Source organism: Galeopterus variegatus, unplaced genomic scaffold (genome assembly GCF_000696425.1).
Source record: "Galeopterus variegatus unplaced genomic scaffold, G_variegatus-3.0.2 Scaffold1477, whole genome shotgun sequence".
In the NCBI taxonomy this organism is placed as follows: Eukaryota; Metazoa; Chordata; class Mammalia; order Dermoptera; family Cynocephalidae; genus Galeopterus; species Galeopterus variegatus.
Genome location: NW_007727588.1, coordinates 70,475 through 91,380, shown reverse-complemented (window position 1 = coordinate 91,380; position 20,906 = coordinate 70,475). Strand labels below are relative to the sequence as shown.

General features: G+C 34.1%; 1 protein-coding gene across 1 annotated transcript in view; it reads left to right on the top strand.

Moving 5' to 3' along the window:
* Positions 1-20,906, top strand: part of LOC103594092 (ephrin type-A receptor 6-like) — a gene marked incomplete at its 3' end in the record, with an annotated part of 232,578 nt that overhangs the window by 199,530 nt on the left and 12,142 nt on the right. The window contains exon 10 of the mRNA XM_008577280.1: positions 10,205-10,266. Coding sequence (XP_008575502.1) covers positions 10,205-10,266 — 62 coding nt within the window. The remainder of the gene's footprint in view (positions 1-10,204; positions 10,267-20,906) is intronic.

Here is a 20,906-nt window from a genome sequence, read left to right as displayed (position 1 = left end):
AACATCTCTTTAAGATATATTCTACGAGCGCAAAAGGGGATAACCAGATAATGCAGAGGTTGCATTCAGTCAGTTCACTCTATTCAAAGTCAGTGGGTTCCAAAGACCACATACATCATCCTTTGGTTCCTTGGCTCATTGGAGGAGAAATACTCAAAAGATTAGAAAATAACTTAAAACTTATCATTTGGAATAAGAAAAGTTAGGATGGGAACTTATACAAAATTGAAGGTATAATTCAAACATACCTTCAAGTAACTTTAAGTTTATAAAAACTTTAATATATCGCAGAGTTTATGAGTTTAAGGACTCCTATAGACAGATGATCTTGATATTATGGTACAGGACATGGACTTATGAATTATACTTTGTGTCTTGCCAAAAATAACATTCCTCATTATCTAAAGGAACAGGTGAAAACTCGATGATTCCTTAACCTCCATCCCTGACTTGGAAAATCAGATAAAAGCTATAGACCCTCTTCTCCAAGAAAATGGACATATGGTCATATATGTAAAAGTCTACATATAATTACAGGAGGCATCTGGACATCCTGAAATCCATAAATGAAGAACCCTTGGTTCTTAAAAACTCAGTGTTCTGCACATAAAGTTATGCTTAACTGACATAAGTGAGCACCATCATCTTTATGTAAGACCGACGGTGCATTAAAAAAAAAAAAAAAAAAAAAAAATGCAGGATGCATTTGATATCGAGCTCTTGAGCATTTACAAAGAATTTCCATTTTTTTTTCCTGCCAGAAAGACAGGAAAAAAATTTTTAAAAGCCTTTAAATAATTTTCAGGGTATTTTTTACTAGTTCTTTCTCACTTCCCTATTTTCAGATTCTTTAAATAATTTTAGCCTTTGGCCTTAGCTAAGCCTTCTTATTAGCATAAATGCTTCTTTTATCTTAATATCATTTAAATAAGTTTGAATCTTAAAAATATGGATCACATACATAGCTATTTAAATTTTCAGTTGAGAGTATATCTACTCCCTAGACAGTTTCATGTTTTATTATTGCAGATTGTGCCATTTATTTCAGTCCCATTCAAAGCAACTATCAACATGTTCAAAAGACTCATCCAAGAATCATTTTCTCCTCTCAAAGAAAAATTCTGAAAAACCTTATACAGCTTGCTAAATTGGCTGACTCTCCACGTGGATCAGCATTTAATCTTTGTGTTGATTAGGGCTGTTCTATTGGTGTGTTTTCACCTTCATTGGCAACATGATAAGAAATGGAGCTGCTCAAATGCCTCTTACTCTCCAGGGAACCCCGGTCTTTCCCACAGGGCGGCAGGCATGCTCTCATGGGCTGCTGGGCCACTTAAGCACATAAGCAATGTGGAGGTTGACCAACCCTGTTATAAAACATGTCTTGTCTCAGTATTCATTTTTTGCTTTGTAGGACAAATCACAGTGGAAGCTACCCTCTGGCACAATGTTGGCTTTTCATAGCTTTAATCACAGAGGTCTTACAGAGAGTGTATTTAGCAACATTCAATTTTTTTTTTTTAATGTAGACCTTTTGCTTTGTAGGACAAATCACAGTGGAAGCTACCCTCTGGCACAATGTTGGCTTTTCATAGCTTTGATCACAGAGGTCTTACAGAGAGTGTATTTAGCAACATTCAATTTTTTTTTTTTAATGTAGACATCTTGTAAGAGTTGCAGAAAAGATTCAAAAATAAGTAGTAACTTGCCTGGGGAAAAGAAAGGAACATAGTCAGTGGTTTAATTATATCATATGTATAATTCATTTAACAAACATTTTCCCTATTATAATTAAAAAATCTCACCATAAATAACCTATGTAGTTAGGACACATTAAATATATTTTGTCTAGAGGTTTGTTTTATTTTTCAATTTTATGATGATTTTCTTTAATGCAGAAGATCAGAAAGCTAAATACTCGATCACTTATATAATCATACCATACTTTTGAAGTCAGAAGTAAAGCATAGTATTTGAAAGACTTCTGGAAAATATGATGCTTTCTACCAAAGCTTAGGGACTCTATTAAAATATTCAGGATATAACAATTTCCCCAATGTCTTCTCTGGAGGTTTTGCAAAAACATACCACATTGCTGCTCTTAAATGTTCTCATATATGCCTCTTACAACTGAAAGTTCAACTGCTAAGCCTGTCCTTTTAAGCTTTATATGATAATATTAGGTAATTTACAATAACTTGATTTATAATTTAACCTTAAAGTGATCAGTATAAACTGATGTTTGGGAGATGGGGAAAGCAAAATCTAAAGGTTTTTCCAGCCAGTTTCCTTAGTAAATACTTCTCTTTTATATAGAATGTTTTAGGGCTTTGTGGACTTTTAAAATCCTAGAAGTTCTCAACAAAATATCTTTGTAAGCAACACAATGCATTGTTCATAATGCCTTTCCAGGATGTTTCTACAATAATACATAAAGACTTGGAGTGATGCTTTATGTTCTCCAAATCACTAATGGAGGAGACTCAAGTATTACTTGGGGGTATAAAAAGATGGTCAAGCATTAAGACTTGGGAGGCAGTTGGCTGGTTTCAAGTTCTGGCTCTGCCAATTACTCATGTGTGTCACTGGGCAAGTTACTAAACTATCAGTGCATCAGTAATATTATCTGTTAAGTTCAGCTAATAATTACACTCACCACAGAATTTATATGCAAATTAATTGAGTTAACATGTGTAAAGCCCATAGAACAGTGCCTAGCACATTGAGGAACCTATAAAAAGCAAGTTATTATTACATATATGCTGATTCAGACATAGTATCTATTTAAAAATTATCTACACAGAAGGTTTTTACAAAAGGAAACAAAGAACTAAATCAACATACAATAATTTATATGACATGCAGTTTAATTTGGTTTTGAACTTAGACATTACAAAATATTTCAATCCATGAAAATTCTCTGCTGTGTTTTGTTCATTGCTACCTAATAGTAATTATAATTTCTTTTATAATAATTGGAAAACAAATGTCACAATTTCAAAACATATGCTTTTAATTTGATTATTATTACATAATTTTTCTAAATATGGATGTAATACAAAATCAAGAAAGCCATTCTCAAGAACTCTTATATCATTAAAATTTTGCAATATTGTTAGTGTCGTATAGCAAAAGCACAGCCTAACATCAGGCATCTTTAACAGTAAATTTCATTGTAACAAGACACTTTTAGTTAAGGGGAAATCTTTGCCCACATGGTAATTTCTAGTAAAAAGAAGGTCATTACTGAATATCCCTGAAGTTAATTGATGCAGATGGTATGTCTGCTCTCTGGAACTGGCAGGAAACTAGGTTTCATTGCTTTAGCTTCACACCTTTCATTATTCTAAAACAAACCGAGATTAAGAAACACTACTGTTTTCATAAGTATAGAACACCATTCCTAATTTCTGCTCAGCTGCTTCAACATTAGATGAAATATTTATTCAGCATTTCTCCAAGGGCATTTGCATCACCTCTAAATTTCAAAATCAAAATAAAGAAATTAAAGGGAGAAAATGGGACCAAATTAACATAGTGTTATATAGACTCAGGGGTTTCAGATAGCTCTAAAGTTAAAATTGTCAATTCCAGATTAATCATAAGCCATGTTGCTACAAGTGCAAATCTAGAAATAGAGTACAGAAGGCACAACATAGCTAGTTAAGTGGGCATGAGAACCTGGTTCCAATAGAAGCTATTTTTAAGAAATTATATATTACAGTATGTTATTTAAGGTAGGAAAATACTAACTTGTACTATTTTACTCTAGCCTAGGATAAACCATCTTGTTCATTAAAGCAGCTTCAACCCTACTGATTTTAGGTATATGGGATTCAAATGGACTTTTAAGACCATCAAGAGAGATCCTAAATATACTGATCTTAGTCATTGTCAGTAATGAAACTCATTAACTCTACAAACCACTTCTTAGCTTAACATTCAATATCTAGTCAGTAAGGTAAGATATAATACTCAGCGTCTATCCATTCATTCATTAAGCTGTTATTGTGTGATTCAATATTTAGAATTAGGTAATATTCTCTATGTTTAAACACATTATCTCTTTTTCTCGCACAACCACCCTGTAGAGGAGGTGTTATTATTATGTAATAATACAAATGAGGAAACTGAGACAATGACATGAAAAGTGGATAACAAAAGGTCACTTGTCCAAAGTGGAAAAAGTCTTCAATATCAGGCTGACTCTGAACCCACAACTTCTAACTGCACTCTGCTGGGTGTGCAAGGTCTGAAGTAGCCAACCATCCCAGTTTGCCTAGGATACAAGGTTTCCAGTGCTAAAACCAGGAATTTACTATATCATACAAAACGTGTAACAGTTATTTTAATTTTCACTTTGCCATAGAAGATGAAAGAATTTTCATGTCAATACTAAACTGCAATAAAATACAAAATGGTCCATTTTTTGAAAGCTTTTTTGCTTCATAGTGGACAAATATAATAAAGGGTAAGCAGATAATTGTTTACAAAGAGAAGAAAAATAGATGTACACCAACATTTTTGAGAGACAACTATTGCCAGACACTGTGCTAATTATATATTTTCTCACCTAATCCTTTCGAAAATCTTATACCGTACATAATATTGTCCTCATTTTATAGATGCGGAAACTGAGAAAGCTAAAATAACTTGCCAAAGATTATGCAACTCATAGGTAGCAGAGGTGAAATTTGAATTTTGCTCTTACTTCGAAGCCATTAGAATGCAAGTAATTTAGGATTTAAAGGCCATGCTTTGCTATTCTGTTATTTCAGTAACTCTTTTCTAGGTCTAGAATTATTCTTAGAGGATATCCTTATGTGAGTGTTCCTTCTGGCATTCAACTCAAAAAATAAAATTGAGTATCTACTTTGCCTAGCTCTGTGCTAGATAGTGAATTTACGGAGAAAAATTAAGCACAAGTCCTGACCTTAGTGGCACTTTAGAGTGGAGGCAGACACCTATGTTAACATCAATAGCATACCATAGGTGTTATTTAACTATTTGATTAAGATGTAAAGGGAGAAGAAAATAAAAAATCGAGACTTCTTAAAAGGGAAAGTGATTTATGGGAGAATTTACAATGGATATGGTATTTAAGCTGCTTTTTTTTTTTTTTTTTTTTTTGGTAAGTTTATGATTTTTACGAAGTGGAGGTAGTGAGTAAGCAGTCTTCTAAAGAAGGGAGGAAGGTCCAAGTCATACTCAGGGAATGAGCAGTTAACTAAAAAATTTGAAGGATGGGAGGTATGGGAATAGAGCAAAGTAAAAGATGACACTAGAAATTAAAGTAAAGGAGAGATTGTGAGGACCTTAATTACCAAGTAGTTCAGGCTTTAATCGTGAAGCAAACAATGCAAAAAGTAACAGTCTAAGCGGGGGAATGAGGCATTAGTCCTTTATAGTGATTGATTGTTTACTCATGATGTTGCCCTTTGTACTACACACCCCATGAGAGCAGGGATCTTGTGTTGATTGAGGATGCATCTCCAGAATCCAATAGAGTACCTGATACATATTAGCTATTTTAAAAAATTATTTAATGTATCACATTAAACATTCAAAAATAATAGTTATGCAAGTGTTAGCTTGCAATAGAAGACAAAAATAGGACCAAGAAAACCAGAAACAATTATTGTAATAGGTCAAGCAAGAGGAAACAAAGTCATAATATGGGAAGTGACAACACATTTTGTATAGAATCAACAGAACATAATAACCTATGGACTGATAGGGGCTTGATAAAGTGAGAAGTCCAACATTACAATAAGCTTTCAAACCTGGGTGATGAGATGGATGGTGATGTTTTAACTAAGACAGGATTATAGGAGGAAAAGAACATTCAGGGGAAATGTTAAAAGTTTGGATTCAAACTCACTGAGGATGAGATTTGTTTAAGACATGATGTGATAATCACCAGGCAACACCGTAAGGGAAAAACAATTTTCCAATTTTAGTATTTATCATATGAATAAAAGCAATGACTTAATATATTATAACAGTTCAATTTATTTCATCCATATCTGTTGAATGCCTTAGAGGAATAAGAATATTACTTCATTTGTTATTAAATCCATTTGAGATTATAATTGTAATTCACTATCTCTACAACAGAAACAGGGGAAGTAGAAATAGATTAAATAACTGGCTCAAAAAGTCCTGAATTGCAACTGGGGGAAAAATACAGGCATTCTCACTGTCAATCCAAGTTATCACCACAAATTTTATTACCTGGTAGACAAAATATAGATGCGATAGAATGTTAAATAAACTAGAATGATTTCAATCTGTAATAGAGTTTTGAGGTTGTTGAGATTTGTTTTGATTCTTGATTTTACTGACTGCACATTAGAAATTGCCAAGCTGATACAAAGTACTACATCCAGCACAAACTCATTACTTATATGAAAAAGTCAAATCTCTGTAATCCCCTTCTTTCACAAATCTTCTCTCAGGCAAAAACAAACAAATAAATAAACCATTTTGCTGGCAAAATATTTTCTCCAAGATTTCTATAAACATTTAAAGAATGTTTTTCTTCTATTTTCCTTAACAACAGCATGAGAAAAGCATAGTCTTCTTATCATATGGTTTCTCCTCACCCCCTTTATAAAAATTATCATATGTATTGGGGAGTATTTGAAAAATATATATTTGTCAATAGTCCCTGAAAGTCTCAATGAAAGAAAATAATTGTTCTTGTCTATAACAGAAAAGGATGATAAGAGATTTTGCAATTCAGTTGTCTCCATAATGTAAATAAGTCATTTCTTAGAGGATCTTGATTCTAATGCAGTTTAAAATATTCATAACCATTTCTGGGCTATTTATGAAGGAAAACCTAAGAAATTCACTTTGTGTGACTTGTACGAGTATCTTTGAAGATCTCTTAAGTCACGCAGATGAAGCTTCTAAATAAGATTTGGGGATTTTGAGAACTGACTAACATTCAAGAATCCTGGAGTTGTCCTTTGACTTTCTACAATGCAAATATAAGGTGGCTCTTTGACATGAGGCACTTGAGGTAATTGACTAAAATTATACAAAAGTAAATAAGCTGAACTATTTCAAAAATTCAGAAAGAGACGATAAATTACTTCTAAGTATATTTTCCAAGACCAATAATACAATATATAATTTTACATATTGAAAAATAAGACAGACAAAGCATTGTTATTAGGCTTCTCTCACCTGAAACAGATTTAAAGAATACCATCCTAATTTTCATAATTTCCCTTATATTTATCTATTTTCTTGATTATAGAATGTAATAACCGACTGGAAAGTTGCTTGTAATCATCAAAGGATAACTAACTTCTCTATAAAAAACCACTAGGAAACAAATTACAGGTTAGATACCAGCAGTAGTCTAAAAAAGCACTACCTAGTTCAATTAACAGCTGTTCTCAGTTGACGCTACTTGCCCAAAATACAAAAGATGAAGAGCTCAAATGTGAAGCTTCGAATTTACAAGAAACTGGGGGAGTCTTCATTTGGTTCTTTATTATTTTTAATGAGAAAATGAAACTTGTCACTGATGAATTTTAAGACTACCTAAATTATCTCCCAAAGAGTTATAGATAGAACTAATTTCAAAGTACTTTGTGTTCATTATACATTAGAATCTTGCCAAGATACTTCAGCGTTACTCTTAGGAATCGTGAAATCAATAAGGAAAATTAACTTGTTTTCATGAAGACCCTACTATGCTTAGCTATATGGGAAGTGACCTTGAGAAACTCAGTGCATGGGAATTCAAAGGAGCTATGGGAAGATAAGAAAGAAAAACAACTTAATATAAAACCAAGCACAACATTTCATAGTGCACACAATAGAAGTGATGGGAATGCAACTGTAGGAAATACCACTGGGGGAGACTTTCAAGGAAGAGTTGCAGTGTATAAATTTGGGGGGGACACATGTGTGGTGGGATTAGAGAGAGAGGCAAATTGGGGGATAATGCTGGCAGGTAAATACCAAAAATAAAGGCAGAAGAAGGTAGAATTGAACAAGTATAAACAACAATAACAACTGGTAGACCAGTGGATGCTAAAGCTAGTTAGGAAAAATGAGGTTCATCACAGGAGAGAATTGTCTAGACTGGCAGGTAAATACCAAAAATAAAGGCAGAAGAAGGTAGAATTGAACAAGTATAAACAACAATAACAACTGGTTGACCAGTGGATGCTAAAGCTAGTTAGGAAAAATGAGGTTCATCACAGGAGAGAATTGTCTAGCAAGATTGGACTTAGAGTTTTTATCTATAAATCTTGTCTGAGACGTACCTATAGCATAAAGGTTAACTTCTAAAGCTCTGAGACAGACTATCAGATACTACTACTTACTACTTATTTGACTTTGGACAAGTGGTTTTACTTTTAGTCCCTTGATTTCTTTATCTGTGTAATAAGAATAATAACATTATATAGCAAAATAGGTGAAGTGCTTGCAAGCTCTTTTTATTCTAATAAGACTGGCATTCTTGAGGGGAGAATAAATGTTAAAAAATAAAATAAAATAAAGGTGTTCCTCTAGCAGCAATGTTCAAGACAGATTAAAAAGGCGTGAGACTATGAGCAGAGGAAGAACTTAGGCAGTAATCATTGTAATAACCCAACTTTTCCCCTTAACTTCCATAGCCCATTATCACTCAAACTAGAATATTATTCTCAAAATTGTAATATTTAAGTAAAAAAATGACCTTTTATTTTCCCCACCTTGCTACCTAAGTGTTTGTATCAGTCTCCTGTCTCCAAGCTCTCTGAAACCATTGGCCAAATAAAAGATTTCATGATGAACTTTCAGGTTTAAAACATGAATCTTCTAGATCCCTACCCACAAGAATGCTGAAAGTTCATTTGACCTCAATAATTGCTGATAAAGTTCTTTATTCATATTTGGGTAAAATTAATGACTTTGAGGAACATTATAAAATATAAGTTAATATTCACTGCAAGTAGAAATTTCTTTGGGTTCTAATTCTATGCATGATAGATTTGGAGCTTTATTACCACATTTAACCTTTTGCACATCTTTCCTTAAAATACAGATTCAAATGTAAAATCTAGCATTTGCATATGTTGTACTAATTTGTGATGGTCACCCTTTCTCACCCCCAAAGCTTTGAGTTCATAAAAGGGACATGAATTACAATGAGATCTAATATTTCTGTCATTGGTACACATGATTTCTTTCCAAATCTTCTTTGCGTTGATAAGGAAAACCTGTGCCTAGTGCAGATTGAATTGCAGAAAATTTCAGTGAGAAGCAAGAATCATAGAAGTAAAAAGTAAATATGCCACACATGCTTATTTCAGGTAAATATCACTTTCCCTTCATCTGAAATGAGTTTATCATTTAAACTTGGGCAACTGGGCAGAAGAAATGCATTCTATTCTTTGAAACAAATCAAAGTTACTTATGTCAAATATTCTACCTAATAGAGGTGTATTGGGAACTGTAACAATGATATGATAAAAAAAAAAGAGAAATAAACGATGTTCAGTTGCTGATCTTAGCTTCTGCACTAGACTACAAAATCAAAGGTTACTTATTTTGTATGTACTGCCAGCATTGCTGTGTTGATTAAATCTATGTCCAATAAAGAGATGATCAAGAACTAATACAAATCCTACCAGCTTTGAAGATTCATCAATCTACCAAAATTTTTCTGCTTAAATGCCTTGAAAAGCAGACTGTGACAGATGGTTTATAATTTCCTAAAGAGAATTTTATGAATTTCCCCTCTCTATTTTGCCTTAGGAATATTTCAGAAATGCCCACTCTAATCTAAGTGAGCCAGACTTGCCACACCGCCATAGAAGTTGTACCACAACTGCAAAAGCAGCAATAGTAACTGCTTAAACCCTAACTTTAGCTTGCTGATTGTCTTTTAAGGAAAAGCTAGAGGACAAAAAGAACATAATCTAAACTAGTGATTGCCGGGCTTTAGGAAAAGAAATCTTAATTCCTCTGTAATTCATATTGTAATTCATGTCCTTTTTATGAACTCAAAAGAAAATAATGCTATAAAGAAATAGAGAGATGCCTGTGTATGAGTACTGTTGTAGAAGTAGGTTGGAAAATGAACTTCCTATTAATAAAATAAAAATAATCTAGCTGCCACAGCTGGATATCTCTAACTGCAGTACATATTTCTGTAATTGCTCTAATCCTTGTGTGTTCTCTTGCTCTTTTGCAGGCAGACCAGTAATGATTGTGGTGGAATATATGGAGAATGGCTCCCTAGACTCCTTTTTGCGGGTGAGGTGTTCTTTTCTGCTAAATTTAAATAAGCTATTCTGAGTTCTAGATTTAAATCATTTATTATAAATTAATTTTTGCATAATGTTATTCATGGATTTTCTGTGAAGAACAGCAGCTTTTTCTCTAGGGCGCATTTCTCTGATACTGTGATACATTAGAGGGTTATTAAGGGGGAGGATGTACACTTAATAATATAATTGATTTCTTCTATAAATTCACTTGCCATATAAATGTGTATATATATTCCAAATGATGTTATCATGAAGAGGTTAAATGAGACTCGATTGTCTCACACAGCCATTCATTTTGCTTTACCACATTTAACTAATATGTATATATATTCCAAATGATGTTATCATGAAGAAAGAGGTTAAATGAGACTCGATTGTCTCACACAGCCATTCATTTTGCTTTACCACATTTAACTATTTACTATGATATTTATGCATCGTCTATAATGCTGAACCCCTTAAATTGATGTATATTTACCAACAATGACTCAAATTTATTTCATAAAACTGGTTCTATCAACTTCATCTCTCTTAAGTTCATTTGGCTGAATAGTCAGAAACAAAAGGAAAAATAATAAACTCCTTCAGCAGAAATTTGTTTTAGAACAAAAATTTTAGAAGCATTCTTTTAAAAGTTGACTTTTCCTTAAAACTATAGCATATACAAAATATCATTTGTTTTATATAGTGGTACAAAATAACAAAGCAGAGAAAGCATCAGGAAGTTATATTTCAAAGTATATTTATAATATGTTTAAAATTTAAAATCCCAGCATGTGCTACAAAAACATTCACTGATAGTGAAAAAAAAAAGGGAATACAAAACATAATTATTAGAGTAAATATTTTTCATCTCTAGCAGAGGTCACATATTCACATGTCACTGTATCTTTAATACATGTCTAACTACAGAAACAACCATTTTTCTTGTTTACAAAATGACTGGACTTTTGCCATTTGAAATGTGTTATGTTATTTTCCTTCTTTATTTTCATGTGAAAATAAAGGATTCTTCCTTCACTTCACTTTTTGTAGCATGTTGTTTGGACAAGTTCCATCTGCATCTCACCTTTCTCTCTTGATCTCATTTTCATTTATTTTTCCTGATTCTGTGCCCTCTTCATCCAGCTGCTCTCAGTGTTAGCAGTGATGATATATTTATACTGTGGAAGGAAAAAAATAAATAAATAAAATAAAATGGGGATATTAACAATACTTATCTCATACAATTGCTATAAGGATTTAGATGATTATTGTAAAGATTACAGAATAGTCTGTGACACATTATAAGTGGCAGAGCAAGTATTCAAACTGAAGTCTTTATGACTCAAAAAGCCATGTTCTTACATACTATGAATTATCTTTATTAAACCGCTTACTACTTTTTCTTATAAGCCTACTGACATTTCCCACATGGTCTATGTCCCCTCTGCACATAAAGTTTCTACTAGACTAAAAATCATAAGGTTAAAAAGAAAAAAAAAACCCATATAAATGAAATAATAATAATAATAATAATAATAATAGGGTCAATACTCCCATCTTACCCTTGTTTAATATTCTTACCCTTCTTTGTAATCATATTCCTTCTATCCTAGAAGCTCAAAGTGCTTTATAAACTTTATGTCAATAGCAGACACTCACCTCCCATAGCAAGCAGAAATAAAATATACGAATATATATAGTCCATAAATTCTCAAAGGCAAAGTCATTTTTCAAAGTACTGCTTTAGAATTTGATAATCGCAGCTTCTGTGAGCACAGAAAGGAGGAAATGGCTAAATGCATGGCATAGTAGGGGAGCCATCCATGGCTCATTAAGAGCCTTCTGTGCTTACTGGAGGCAGAAAAGATTTCCCTTTGGTCTCCCACGCTATTTGAAAATCACTTCAATTTACTATTTTATTATGAAGGAGTGGTAGCACAACTAAGTACAAGATTACAATCTAGTGCCAGTTCTGGTGGCTGGCTGGTTATGATATTGCAGCAGATTCATAAATCAAAATACCTTTTGGGATCCTTGTAGACATTCTTCCAAATATATATTGGCAGGGAGGAGGGGTGTGTAGGGGTGCATGTGTTTATGTGTGTGTACACACATGTGTGTAGAGAAGGGGTGTGGGAGTGTGCGTAAATATATGTGTATTTTTAATTTTAAAATGAAATTGCATTCTAACTTATTGAGCAAAACATCAGCTTGGTTGCCCAGAAGGCATGACATCACTGATGTGCAGTTTCCTAACTTTTTCAAGATAATACACAGCGTGAATTAAATGTAACCTTGACCGCCATCCCTGTATGGCCTCCCTCCGACTACACATATGAACTTCATAAGCATTTTTTGTAGTACTTACCTAGAAACTAGCTGCCTCTAAATCTTAGGACCTCCATTTCTGTAACAATATTAACTAGCAACTTTTATAAAATACTTTAAAACTTTGATATGTCCTATATTAACCACAAAAAAGTATTCCTTTATTTTATAACATTTGTGAATGTGAATTTATCATATCGCAAAATTCAGGTGTACCAAAATATAATACCAGTGGTTTGAGTTCACAGTGGTGTGCTGTGTTCATGCCGCAGCCTCCTGCTCACACCTCAAATTCTTTGACATGAGAGAAAAGGTATGCTTACATTTTCATGAAGCATGATACATGAGCAAACAAAAAGGGATGTTATCTATAACCAAATATCTGGGAGAAATTAATAAAGACCAAAAGTCAGCAGGATTAGGTTGAGTAAGGAAACCATGAAGATACTCTCAGAGACAAATGACTAGTAACAAGAAGAGTGAGTGAAAGGTGGTGCCACCAACTGAAATGAAGATACAGAGGAAGGACAGGATGGACTGGTAGTTGGTAGAAAATGATGAGTTTAATTTTGGGCATATTACATTTGAGTTACTTAAGGAACATCCAGTGAAAATGTCCAGATAGCAATTATAAATATCAGTCTGAAGCTCAGCAGAAAAATCCTGACTAAAGTTAAAGATCTGGGAATTGGTAGCTTAAAGGGTTATTAAACCTAAACGATGCATGATATTTCCTGAGAAGAACTTTTAGACAAAGAAAAGAAGTTGAGCAAGGTTGGACCTCTGTGCCATACCAGCCTGAGAAGGAGCATGGATAGAGTCTCCAAAGGTAACTAAGAATGAGTGGTCCGAGAGGAATGAGGAGGGGGGGAAGAATATGGTGTCCCAAACCCCAAGGGAATAGAGCATTTCAGGCAGGAGCAGATAAGCAATTGTGTCCACAGCATCAGAAAAAAATTTAGACAGAAACTGAAAAGCATCTACGGGATTTAGCATATAAGACGTCCTCAGTGGTATCAACAAGAGCACTTTTAGTGGGTTGGTCCCAGGCAGAAGCCAGATTGCACAGGGCAAAAATGAGAATGAAAGATTGGCAGGAGTTAGTAGGGGGAGATGATTTCTTTCAGAGAAAGTGAGCGAGATGTCATGGCAAGAGATAAATCAGATGATAGTAAACTAGAAAAAAAATCAAGGGTTTTTTTCAATTTTTTTTTTTATTATGTCTCCCCAAAATTCATTGAAGGTAGAATTGTGTCCCCCAAGTTTCATGTATTGAAAATGTAGCCTTCGCTGTGACTGTTAAGAGGAGGGGAAATCCTATTATGATAATTGAAAGGTGGAGCCTTGAAGAGGGGATTGGATTATAAAACTGTGCAGTAGTGAATGGATTAAAAATGGTGGTTGGGGCATGGTTCTGAGGGCTTTAAAAGAGTAGAGTCTATTTTTTTTCTCTCTACTCTCTCTGCTCTGCCATTTTCACATATGACACTGTGCCATCACTGTCACCACCATCAAGACCTTCACCAGCTGTGTTCCTTGGACTTTAGACTTCCTAGCCTCTGAAACTGTAAGCAACAAATTTTGTTTTCTTATAAATCACCCAGTTCTGAGTATTTTGTTATAAGCAACAGAGAGACTAATACAGTTCCTTAGCACATATATGATTTGCAAATATTTCTCCCATTCTGTTAGTTTTGATAGAGATGGCATTGAATCAATAGATTGCTTTGGGTAATATTAATATCTTAACAATGTTAAGTCTTCCAATACATGAGAATGGAATGTCTTTTCATTTGTTTATGTCTTCTTTAATTTCTTTCAGTAATGTTTTGTAGTTTTTATTGTACTAGTTTCTCATCTCTTTGGTTACATTAATTGCTAAGTATTTTATTCCTTTCAATGCTATTGAAAATGTAATTCTTTTCTTGATTTCCTTTTCAGATTGTTCATTGTCAGTAAATAGAAATGCAAATGATTTTTGTAGCTAACTTTGTATCCAGCTACTACTTTTGCTGAATTCATTTATTAGTTCTAACATTTTTTTGGTGTGTGAAATCTTTAGAGTTTCTATACATAAGATAATATAATAAGTGAGCAGAGATAATTTTACTTTTTCTCTTCCAGTTTAGAGGTTTTTTTTTTTTTTTCTTGCCTAATTTCTGGCTGGAACTTCCAGTACTATGTTGGATAGAACTGGTGAAATTGGCCTTGTTCTTGATCTTAGAGGAAGAGCTTTCAGTCTTTCACTGCTGAGTGTGATATGCACTGTGGGGTTTTTTTATGTATGACTTTTATTGTGTTGACATAGTTTCCTTTTCTTCTTAGTTTGTTGAGTGTTTTTATCATGAATTTTGTGAAATGTATGTAGAATTTTGTGAACTGCTTTTTCTGCATCAATTGAGATGATTACGTGGGGGGGCGTTCCTTATTCTGTTAATGCAGTGCATTACATTGATCAGTTTTCATATTTGAGCCATCCTTGCATTCCATAAGTAAATTCTACTTGGTTATGGTGTATTCTAATATTTGTTCTAATATGGTGCTAAATTCAGTTTGCTAGTATTTTCCTGATGATTTTTTGCATTGAGGTTCATAAGGGATGTTGGTCTGTCATTTTCTTTTCTTGCAGTGTCTTTGTCTAGCTTTAGCATCAGGGCCTCATATAATGAATCAAAGTGTCTCTCCTCTGAACTTTTAGAAAAGTTTGAGAAGGATTGGTGTTAGTTCTTTAAATATTTGGTGGAATTCACCAATGAAACTATCAGGTCCAGGTCTTGTTTTGTCAAGAGATTTTTGATTACTGATTCAATCTCCTTACTAGTTATAAGTCTATTCATATTTTTTTATTTCTTATAATTTAGTCTTGTTAGGTTTTGTGTTTCTAGAAGTTTTTCTGTTTTATCTAGGTTATCCAGTTGTTCACATAAAATTGTCCATAGTACTCTCATAATCCTTTTTATTCTATAAAATCAGTAGTAATGTCCTCACTTTCATTCCTAATTTTAGTAGTTAAAGTCTTCTCTTTTTATTTTTTAATTTTTCAGTATAGCTACAGGTTTGTCAATTTTGTCCATATTTTCAGAGTCTACTTTTTGGTTTTATTGATTTTCTCTATTGTTTTTATATTCTCTATTTCACTTATTCATGCCCAAATTTTTATTATTTCCTTCTTTCTGCTAGCTTTGTGCTTAGTTTGTTCTTTTTCTTGCTCCTTAAGTTGTAAAGCCAGGTTATTGATTGGAAATCTTTCTTCCTTTTTAATGTTAGTATTCACAACTATAAATTTCACTGCATTTACAGTGTCCTATAAGTTTGGTGTATTGTATTATCATTTTCATTTGTCTCTGTATTTTCTAATTTCCTTTGTGATTTCTTCTTTGATCCATTGGTTGTTAAGAGTGTACTATTTAATTATTCACAAATTTGTGGATTTTCCAGTTTGCTTCTGTTATTGATTACTAACTTCATTCATTGTGGTTGGAGAAGATGCTGTGTCTGATATTTATTTTTAAAATGTGTTGAGACTTAAATTTGTGGCCTATTATATGGTCTATCCTGGGAAATGTTGCATATACAATTGAGAAGAATGTGTATGTATTCTGTTGTTGTTGGATAGACTATGTATGCCTGTTAGATCATACACAGATCATAGTTGGTTTATTGTGTTGTTCAAGTCTTCTATTTCCTTACTTATCTTCTGTCTTATTTTTCTATTTATTATTAAAAGTGGGGTATGAAGTCTCCAATTATTAATCTAGAACTGTCTATTTCTCCCTTTAATTCTGTCCATTTTTGCTTCATATATTTTTATGGCCTCTTAGTAGCATAAATGTTTATAATTATTGTATGTTAAAATCAAGGGTATTTTTTAATATAGAAGAAAATTTAGACAATTTATACACTGCAGGGGAAGGGAGGGGACTTAAAAAAATAAATTGATTAGGCAAAATATCTCAGGAAGTGGGAAATTATAAAATCAAAGACCCTGATAGAAAATTGACTTTGGACAGCAGAAGCCTCCACATCATCCAAGACTGGAAGGACTGTGTTGTGGATCTAGATAGGTTTATTTGGAATAAGCATGAATTGAAGGAAATGATACCTAATGCTGTGCATTTCTATACAAAGTAGGGGGAGAGTTTATGTGAAGTTTGAGGACAAACCTCATTTGATGTGGACGTTTGAAATAACTGCTGAATTTGAAGAGTAGCTGATTATTTAAAAGGTGGACCACCAATGTTCTAGTCCAGTAACAGTTTTTTCAGGGCCCCAGCAATAGTAACCAGCTAAAAATATTTACCAAGGTTTTTTTTTTTTTTCTTTTTCCTTTTTTTGTCTTTTTTCGTGTCCGGCAACGGATCGCAACCCTCAGTGTCGCGCCTGTACCGGACCAGGACCGGCAACGGGATCGCAACCCTCGGTGTTGCATCCGCACCTTGCTCAGCCAGTGAGTGGGAACCAGTCTGTATGTGGGATCCGAACCCTCGGCAGGAGCGCCACCGCGCTGTCAAGCGGCGCACTGTAGCAGTGCGCCACCGGGCCGGCCCCTTACCAAGGTTTTTCATAGTACTCAACATAAGTGGTCAGGGAGAAGATTTACTGACCTACTGGCCAATTATTTGTATTAGTTATATGCACTCTTTCCCCCAAACCTGTGAGTCCTCATCTTTGGTCCCAGTGAAAATAACTTAACATGCGGAACATTTGGTTGATGCTGGAGAAAATAAATATGTTATAGCAGTGTTGTGCATGCTTGTGTGAATTTCTACACAAACACTCAACTCCCCAAATGTAACAGTGAAAATAATACAGGCTATGATTTGTAGAGAACATACAACAGAAAAGCAAGGAGGCTAAAAGGGAATTCAGGGTGGTAGTAAAGGGATCTTTCAGGCAAGCAACCAGTGAGTCCATGCAGGATAAAGAAGGAAATAAAGAGGCTGATACACTGGAAATAAATAGAATTTTATGGGCCAGATGTCTTTATTGGGTAAAAGAGGAAGTATAGTTTTGTATGATGGTAGGAGAGCTGCAGGAAAAGAAGAATGTGGCCAGAAAATAGGGTATTGACAGTGGTGTTCTAGAGCCAAATCAATACCAGTTTGCAAGAGATTATTATCAAATAGTCAGAAAATTTGTGAGAGAGTTGTTAAACTTTCAGTAGCTTGAAATTTGCCTTGGTCAAAGTATTTATACCACAGAAATTAACAAATACTAATTTGCCAAACCAGGGATTTTTGTTTTAATTTTCTCCAGAGAGCAGGTTTACCAACACAACACTAAATTGAAGTTTAAGATTTTTGAAGTGAAGCAGTTTCTGAGATGACAATTTCTAGGTGTCCACATGGGAGTCAATGGCTAATGTAAAAATGAAGATTAATATATTTAATTAACCAGTGTAACTAATGTAACTACATTTATGTGTGCTTTCTATAAATCAGGCATTATTGCAATTCCGTGCATTGTCACCTATTGCTTATTACACCACTATGAAGTAGGTATTACTATTATCCCTGTTTTACCAGTGAGGAAACTGAGGCAAAGCAAATTAGGTTAATTGCCCAATGTCAAACAGCTGATAAATTATTCGTTTATTTTTTGCACAATTAAGTACTGACAGACTACAATAGGCCAGGTATTGTTCAGGAATATGGAATATAGAAGTGAACAAAACAGAAATTAAAAATCTGGTGGGAAGAGAAATAAAGAATTCAGTGAAATATATGGTATATCAGATGGTGTTATCGCTGTGGAGAAAAATAAAGCAGGAGAAGTGGAGGTGGAAGTGAGAATGAATTTTGGTATTAAATTGAGTAGACAGGGAAGGTCTCACTGAAAAGTAGAATTTGAGTAAAGATCCGAATAAGGTTGTGCGGGGGAGGCAAACAAGTGGATACCTGGGGGAAAATACCTTCGAAAAGGAAATAGCAAGTGCCAGCACCCTGAGGTGGGAGGATTTTTTTCTATAGAACTGCAAATAAGTCTTTATGCCCAATGACTATATACCTGTTTTTCCTGAGACGGTGCCAATTTATTCCTGTTGTCTCTTCATAATCATTAAGCATGACCCTTTTACTCTGCAGTTAGTATGGCAAAATATATAGCCATCCATCATTATGTATAGAGTAGAATGTATACGGGGAGGGATGGTAGAAGGTAAAGTCAGAAAGTTGATGGAGACAAAAAGGGGCACATGTATTGGGCGGCAATGTTTCTCAACTTTGGCTGCACATTATAATCATTTAATCTGAAGACCTTTTAACAATCTCAAGTTCCATGCTGTATCCCAGACCAATTAAATTAGAATCTCTTAGGATGGGACACATGCATTGAAACTTGTCGAAAGTTCCAGCAGTTGTATCCAGTGCACACCCAAGTTAGAAAACCACTAAAGTGGGGCCTTGTAAGTCATTGTAATGACTTTGACTTTTCTTAGGGAATGTTGGAAGGCTTTGTAAGGTTTGGGATAGAGACACAACATGTTGATCTAACTATATTTTTTAAAAACTCACTCTGGTTGTATATTGAGAAGAGACTGTAGTGAGGCACAAGTGGATGCAGGGAAATTAGGAGGCTTTTTCAATAATCCGGCTAAGAGATGATGGTACCTCAGACAAGGATAGTTGCAGTGGAGTTGGTGGGAAATGGTCAGATTTTTGTGGTGTATTTTGAAAGTAGAGCTAATAGGATTTGTTGGTACATTAGACAAAGTCTGTAAAAGAAAGAGAAGATTCAAGCACAACTCTCCTTTACAAAATAAGGTAAGTAATAGATAATAACTGCTTCCTAAGGTTTCTGTATTATAGTATTAAATGGCTAATAGACATAGAACTCTTAGAACAGTGTGGGACACATAATGAGGTATCCATAATGTCATCTAATATTATTATTATATTTCAGAAGATGTCACTAAGAGCTTCAAAATTGTTTTTCTGTTACTTCTTAGTCTGTTTCTTCAGGTGGCTAAAAATAGTTTTAATTTTCACCATTTAAAAAATCTAGATGTACCTCAGGAATATGAATATTTAAATAATACATATAAGTGTGTATCAGCATTTCAAAAGCAATATGAATCATTTGAAGAGTTTCCTTGAACAAATGCAAAGCAAATATTAATTTAAAAAATTAAAAGGATCTTTTAAATATTTATGTACTTAAATTATAAATCCAGTAAAGATGGCATTTTACCTTATGCTAGATATTTATTAATAATAAGAGCTGTATTTTATTAGCACACTTTTCTTGTAAATTGTGTATGTGAGGTTATATTTGTGCCAAGGTATAAGAGTAAAAATAATCTGCATCACATTCTTTTTATATTTCACAATGAAAAAATAAAATAAAATTTCATTTACACATCAATAAGTGTTTTTAAACCATAAAAATTATAGTTGAATCACATCTTAATCTTATTTTTAAGAGAAAAATATGTAAAACCATGCAAAACAATGTTATTATTTACACCTGTGTCAATTTAACACCAAATACTATTCTAAAACAATGAGATACTAAACATCCAAATGTATGAAAGCATGATGTGCTTAGAACCAAGCATGTGGATGGCTGAACTTTTATTTTTAAATTAGGAGTTAAGAGTATCAACATCCAATAGCCTGAATTTATCTCTTTAAACATTTTAGTACCATAATATGTAGTGTCATTTGTATTACCTGGTATGATGAAATTGTATTTTATAATTTTCCTCTTGCACTCAAGACATTACATTGATTTTTTAATTGATTTGTAATTTATAGCTATACTGCTATAGAGAGAAATTCCATGCATTTTCCTGAGCTCCTCTATGGTCATCCCTATCCCCATGGTTGGCCGTACAGGAGACTTTGTATCTACAGAACTGAATATTAAACCTGAATCTTGTGGTTTTCAATCATGCCTGAAAACCAGAATCACTATCCTAGAGAAATTTTACAAGATATGTGTGCAGACACTAACAGATATATTCTGTAAAAAATTTTGCTGAGTAACTCTAATACATTTTCATGATGCTTCATCAAGATGATGGCACTCTAGCTCAGCGACAACCACCGAGCTACCACAGGAAGCACCCCGGGCTCTTCAGAGCTGGGGTGGTGGTGGACCTCAGGCCTCAGCCACATCCCCTGACACCTGAAACCAGCCCAGTGGTGACCACCGAGCCAACACAGGAAGTGCCCCCAGGCTTTCCCAAGCTGTGGCAGTGGGGGGCCGAGGGCCTCAGCCATTCCCCCACCTGACATGTGCAGCCAGCCCAGTGATGACCACCAAGCTGCCACAGGAAGCACCCCAGGCTCTTCTGAGCTTGGGTGGGGGGGG